We start from the raw sequence: 5,723 nt of genomic DNA on the forward strand, positions 1-5,723 counted from the left end.
AAATCTACAGTAGTTTCTCTTTTGTGCCTGGCTTGTTTCTCTCAATGTAACATCTGTGAGATTCATTCACACTGTTGTGTGTATCAGCACCCTGTTCTTTTTCTCTGTTGCATAGTATTCCATATGTCACAATTTCAAAACTCAATTGGGTTGCATTTAGATTGTTTCCAGTTTGGCAGCTGAGACTAAAGCTGCTCTGAATCTTCTTGTCTATGTCTTTTTGTGGTCATACACACTAATTTCTCTTTAGGTAAAATGTGTTTCTTGTCCAAGTGTGGTGGCTTACATCCACAATCCCAGCACTTTGGGAGGCCAAGATGGGAGGATTCCTTGAGCTCAGGAGTTTGAGACCAGCCCGGGTAACGGTGAGACCCCCATCTCTACAAAACATCAAAAAAGTTAGCCAGGCATGGTGGCACATGCCTGTACTCTCAGCTACTTGGAAGGCTGAGGCAGGAGAATTGCTTGAGCCTAGGAGGCCAAGGCTGTAGTGAGTCGTGTTTGTACCACTGCATTCTAGCCTGGGCGATAGAGCAGGACCCTGTGTCAAAAAAAAAAAAAGTGTTTCTTGCTCTAGGTCAAAGTTTCTCAAACTGTGGACCCTGGGCCAATAGCATCAGCATTAACTGGGAACTCGTTAGAAATACAGATTCTGGCCAGGCAGGGTGGCTCACACCTGTAAACCCAGCACTCTAGGAGGCTGAGGCTGGGAGATCACTCGAAGCCAGGAGTTTGAGACCAGCCTGGGCAACACAGCGAGATCCCATCTCTTAAAAAAAGAAAAAAGAAAAGAAAAAAAAGAAAAAAGAAAAGAAAAGGAAGGCGTCTGCCCGCCAGTAGGCGCCCTCCTACGCCCCGCAGGCGCCGTGGGCCCAGCACCCTCGCTCCCACACTCACCTCCCCGCTGGCCGGAGGGCTCTGTCTCCGCAGCCCCTCCACCTCCTTTCTGAGGTTGTCCCTCTCCATCTTCAGCTCCTCCAGCGCCAGGCTGCCCTCATTCACCAGCGCCTCCAGCATCTCCAGGATGCGGACGACTTTGAACTGCAGCTGCGTCACCCGGGGGTCGCTGCCCAGGGCCATAAGCTCGCGGCCCAACAGGTAGGAGATGTCATACACGTCCTCGGCGGTCAGCTGGAAGGGGCTCTTGCCCAGCGCCCCCTCGGGCCCAGCTTCATCCCTCTCCTCGTCCTCCTCTCCCTCCTCCTCTTCCTCTTCTCGCACAGGGGGCTCCTCCATGGCCACCCAGACCCCCGCCGACCCCGGAGCTGCTGTCTTGGAGTCTCCCCGAGGTTGGACTTCCTCCCGGCACCCAAAACTTTCCGCTGGGCAGAGTCCCTACCTGCCCAATCAGCGCGGCCCGGGGGTGGGCCCGGGGGGGGGATGGTGCAAGGGGCCGCGCACGCTACTCTAGGGCCTGCGCCCTGGCACACCGTCCCTGCTGCCGGCCGCGCTGGAGAGTGCGCTCCAGCAAGTGGTTTGGGGCGCGAAGGGACAACGGAAAAGGAGGGCGGCCGAGAAGAGGAACGGAGAAGTTCAGGGGTGACGGCAATCGCCCCAGCCTGGGAACAGTTGCAGCCCGGGGGAGGAGCCGCCCTGAGCCCCGCCCCTGGCGACCGCTGCCGGGAGGCGCGTTTCCGTGGAGACGGAGTTTCCACCGTGCAATCCAGAGCGGGGTAAAAAGAACGCAACTTTTTCCTTTCTACCCTCGTGCTTTCCAGCCGTAGAATTTGCATCGTAAGTGATGGAAGATCCGGGTGTCTCTTTGAGGGTGTTTTCTGGAGCCTGTGGCCAAGCAGCAGCTGTTGGGGCAGCGCGACAGAGTCCTCGAGGCTTGAGGATCTGGAAAACTCCCAGGCAAATTGTCACTAGGGCCTGGGGCATCCGACTTCGCTGTGACTCTCAATAAAATGGAGAATTCCTGCCCTGCTCACTTCGCTGGGTCCTCGGCTCCTCCACGTAACCAGCGCTGTCACCTTGGCAAAGTTACTTAACTTCTCTGAGTCTCAGTCTCCTCCTCTGTAAAATGGGGGCAATAGCGGCACCCAGGTGGCAGGGTTGCTGCGAGGAACATGAGCTTATGAGATCATGTGTGTGACACCTCAAGCACTTAGGAAGCACTCACATACGTGACTGCGATCCTTCATTCTTTCTTTTTTTTTTTGAGACGGAGTCTCGCTGTGTCGCCCAGGCTGGAGCGCAGTGGTGCGATCTCGGCTTACTGCAAGCTCCACCTCCCGGGTTCACGCCATTCTCCTGCCTCAGCCTCCCGAGTAGCTGGGACCACAGGCGTGTGCCACCACGCCCGGCTAATTTTTTTGTATTTTTAGTAGAGACAAGGTTTCACCATGTTAGCAAGGATGGTCTCGATCTCCTGACCTCGTGATCCGCCCTCCTCGGCCTCCCAAAGTGCTGGGATTACAGGCGTGAGCCACCGCGCCCGGCCCCTTCATTCTTTCTTCCACAGCACTAGGGAGGAATTGCTGGTGTTGGAGACACGTTGATACTTGGGTGAAAGAAGGAGGGGTAATTAACAAGAGAGAAGAAACTGCTGTCTGAAAATCACAAAGCATTCGACACATATGCAAAATCCATATTACTGAGAATATTAGCAGTGTGGCTTAGAAACTTGAGTTATTCGCTGTGGCTCATGCCTTAATCTCAACACTTTAGGAGGCTGATGCAGGATTGCTCGAGCCCAGGAATTTGAGACTAGCCTGGGCATCATAGTGAGACCCTGTCTCTACAAAAAGTAAACAAAATTAGCTGGACACAGTGGTTCATGCCTGTAGTGGTAGGTACTCGGGAGGCTGAGGTGGGATGTTGAGGCTGCAGTGAGCCAAGATCGCACCACAGAGTGGTGCCTGTGACAGAGTGGGACCATGGTGACAGAGTCAGACCATGTCTCAAAAAAAAAGGCACAACAAATCTCAAATTATTTTAGGTTTCACTGGAGGTTTGTGATAGTCTCAAGCAGAAAGCTCAGCAACGGGGCTTGTCTTTCCTAGGAATGTATTGGCAGCTTTCCTTGTGATAGGTGTGTCCATTTTCTCCACGCTGAGGTACTAGAATCTCAATGGAGGGTGTACAGAGATTAAACCAACCAACAAAAGCAAAGCAAATTAACAAAACACACTATTTTCAGAGGGCCGTTTTTATTTTATTTATTTATTTATTTGTTTTGAGACAGAATCTTGCTCTGTTGCCCAGGCTGGAGCTCAGTGGCGTGATCTCGGCTCACTGCAACCTCCGCCTTCCAGGTTCAAGCAATTCTCCTACCTCAGCCTCCCGAGTAGCTGGGACTACAGGTGCATGCCGCCCTGCCTGGCTAATTTTTTGTATTTTGGTAGAGATGGGGTTTCACTGTGTTGCCCAGGCTGGTCGCGAACTCCTGAGCTCAGGCAATCCTCCCAAAGTGCTAGGATTACAGGCGTAAGCCACCCTGCCTGGCCTATTTTATTTTTATAAAATAAAAAAGTCTCACTCTGTTGCCCAGGTTGGAGTGCAGTAACACGATCTCGGCGCACTGCAACCTCTTCCAGGTGCAAGCGATTCTCCTGCCTCAGCAGCCCCACCTTGAGTAGCTGGGATTACAGGTGCGCACCGCCATGCATGGCTAATTTTTTGTATTTTTAGTAGACACGGGATTTTACCATGTTGCCCAGGCTGGTCTCAAACTCCTGACCTCAGGGTGATCCACCTGCCTCGGCCTCCCAAAGTGCTGGGATTACAGGCGTGAGCCACCATGCTTGGCCTTTCTTCCTTTTTTTAATTTTTTTTTTTATTTTTTGAGATGGAGTTTTGCTCTTGTAGCCTAGGCTGGAGTGCAGTGGCATGATCTCCGCTCATTGCAACCTCTGCCTCCATAGTTCAAACGATTCTCCTGCCTCAGCCTTGCAAGTAGCTGGGATTATAGGCGCCCGCCACCACACCCAGCTAAGTTTTGTATTTTTAGTAGAGACAGGGTTTCACCATGTTGGCCAGGACGGTCTCAAACTACTGACCTCAGGTGATCTGCCCGCCTCACCCTCCCAAAGTGCTGGGATTACAGGCATGAGCCACAGTGCCCAGCCTATTTTTTCTTAAGAGGAGATGAGGCCTTGCTCTGTCACCCCGGCTGGAGTGCAGTGGCATGATCACAGCTCAATGCAGCCTCGACCTCCTGGGCTCAGGTGATCCTCCCACCTCAGCCTCCCGAGTAGCTGGGCTACAGGTGCTCGTCACCATACCTGGCTAATTTTTTTTTTTTTTTTTTGAGACAGATTCTTGCTCTGGCACCCAGGCTGGAGTGCAGTGGCGCGATCTCGGCTCACTGCAAGCTCCGCCTCCCGGGTTCTCGCCATTCTCCTGCCTCAGCCTCCCAAGTAGCTGGGACTACAGGCGCCTGCCACCACGCCTGGCTAATTTTTTGTATGTTTTAGTAGAGACGGGGTTTCACCGTGTTAGCCAGGATAGTCTCGATCTCCTGACCTCATGATCAGCCTGCCTTGGCCTCCCAAAGTGCTGGGATTATAGGTGTGAGCCACCACCCCTGGCCTTTTTTTTTTTTTTTTTTTTAAGAGACAAGGCCTTGTTCTGTTGCCCTGGCTGGTCTCAAAATCCTGGCCTTAAGCAATCCTCCCACTTTGGCCTCCCAAAGTGCTAGGATTACAGGAATGAGCCACTGTGCCCCACCAGGAATGTTGTAATAATCAAAACGAAGCTCCTAGGCAAGGGCCTAGAAGTCCACAAATCACAGAGTGACAACATCCAGTGGTTAAATACTGAGATGAAATATTAGGCCTGCCATGCATAAAATAGGATATGTCCATCCAATAGAATAGTATTCAGCCGTAACAAAGAATGAAAAATAAAATAGCTCATAAATAAATTTTTGCATATATTGGCAAATTATTTTCTTTTTTTTTGAGACAGAGTGTTGCTCTGTTGCCCAGGCTGGAGTGCAGTGGCGCAATCTCGGCTCACTGCAAGCTCCGCCTCCCGAGTTCACGCCATTCTCCTGCCTCAGCCCTCCTGAGTAGCTGGGACTACAGGCGCCCGCCACCACGCACGGCTAATTTTTTTGTATTTTTAGTAGAGACGGGATTTCACCGTGTTAGCCAGGATGGTCTTGATCTCCTGACCTCATGATCTGCCTGCCTCGGCCTCCCAAAGTGCTGGGATTACAGGCGTGAGCCACCGCGCCCGGCCGGCAAATGATTTTCAATAAGGGAGCCAAGACCATTCAGTGGGGCAAAGACAGTCTTTTCAACCAATGGAGTTCACCATATACGAAAAATTAACTCAAAGTGCATCTAAGGGCCATCACAGTGGCCAGGAGTTGGAGAACAGTCTGGGCAATACAGTGAGAACGCTCTCTACAAAAAGTAAAAAAGGAACCAGGCACCGTGGCTCTTACCTGTAATCCTAACACTTTGGGAGATGGAAGTGGGCAGATCACTTGAGGTCAGGAATTCGAGACCAGCCTGGCCAACATGGTGATGGAGAATGGAGAGTTGTTGTTTAATGGGGATAGAGTTTCAGTTTTGCAAGATCAGAAAGTTCTGGAGATTGGCTGCACGTGAGCCACTGTGCCCGGTCAAGAGATGCTAATTTTGAGGGGTCTGGTGGCTCATGCCTGTAATCCCACAGCACATTCGGAGGCTGACCCCTGATGATGATTTGAGGCCAGGAGTTCCAGACCAGCCTAGGCAACAAAGTGACATCCCATCTCTACAAAAAAAAAA

The 5,723-nt window shown here is 51.8% G+C and overlaps 1 protein-coding gene across 5 annotated transcripts in view; it reads right to left on the reverse strand.

The window, feature by feature from the left end:
- The window catches only part of RILPL2 (Rab interacting lysosomal protein like 2), a 39,192-nt gene extending 36,668 nt beyond the window's left edge, over nucleotides 1-2,524 (reverse strand). For 3 of the 5 annotated variants that reach the window (XR_010114975.1, XR_010114976.1, XM_063614737.1), the window contains exon 1: nucleotides 898-1,563. Coding sequence is in view for 3 of the 5 variants with exons in the window: in XM_063614737.1 (XP_063470807.1) it covers nucleotides 898-1,236 (339 nt within the window). In the remaining 2 variants the exon portion in view is untranslated. Of the gene's footprint in view, nucleotides 1-897 lie in introns of all 5 variants that reach the window. The other 2 variants (XM_055238045.2, XM_063614738.1) reach the window with 2 other exon arrangements.
- Between the last annotated feature and the right edge of the window lie 3,199 nt (nucleotides 2,525-5,723).

The sequence above is a fragment of the Symphalangus syndactylus genome, chromosome 13 (assembly GCF_028878055.3).
Source record: "Symphalangus syndactylus isolate Jambi chromosome 13, NHGRI_mSymSyn1-v2.1_pri, whole genome shotgun sequence".
Lineage (NCBI taxonomy): Eukaryota > Metazoa > Chordata > Mammalia > Primates > Hylobatidae > Symphalangus > Symphalangus syndactylus.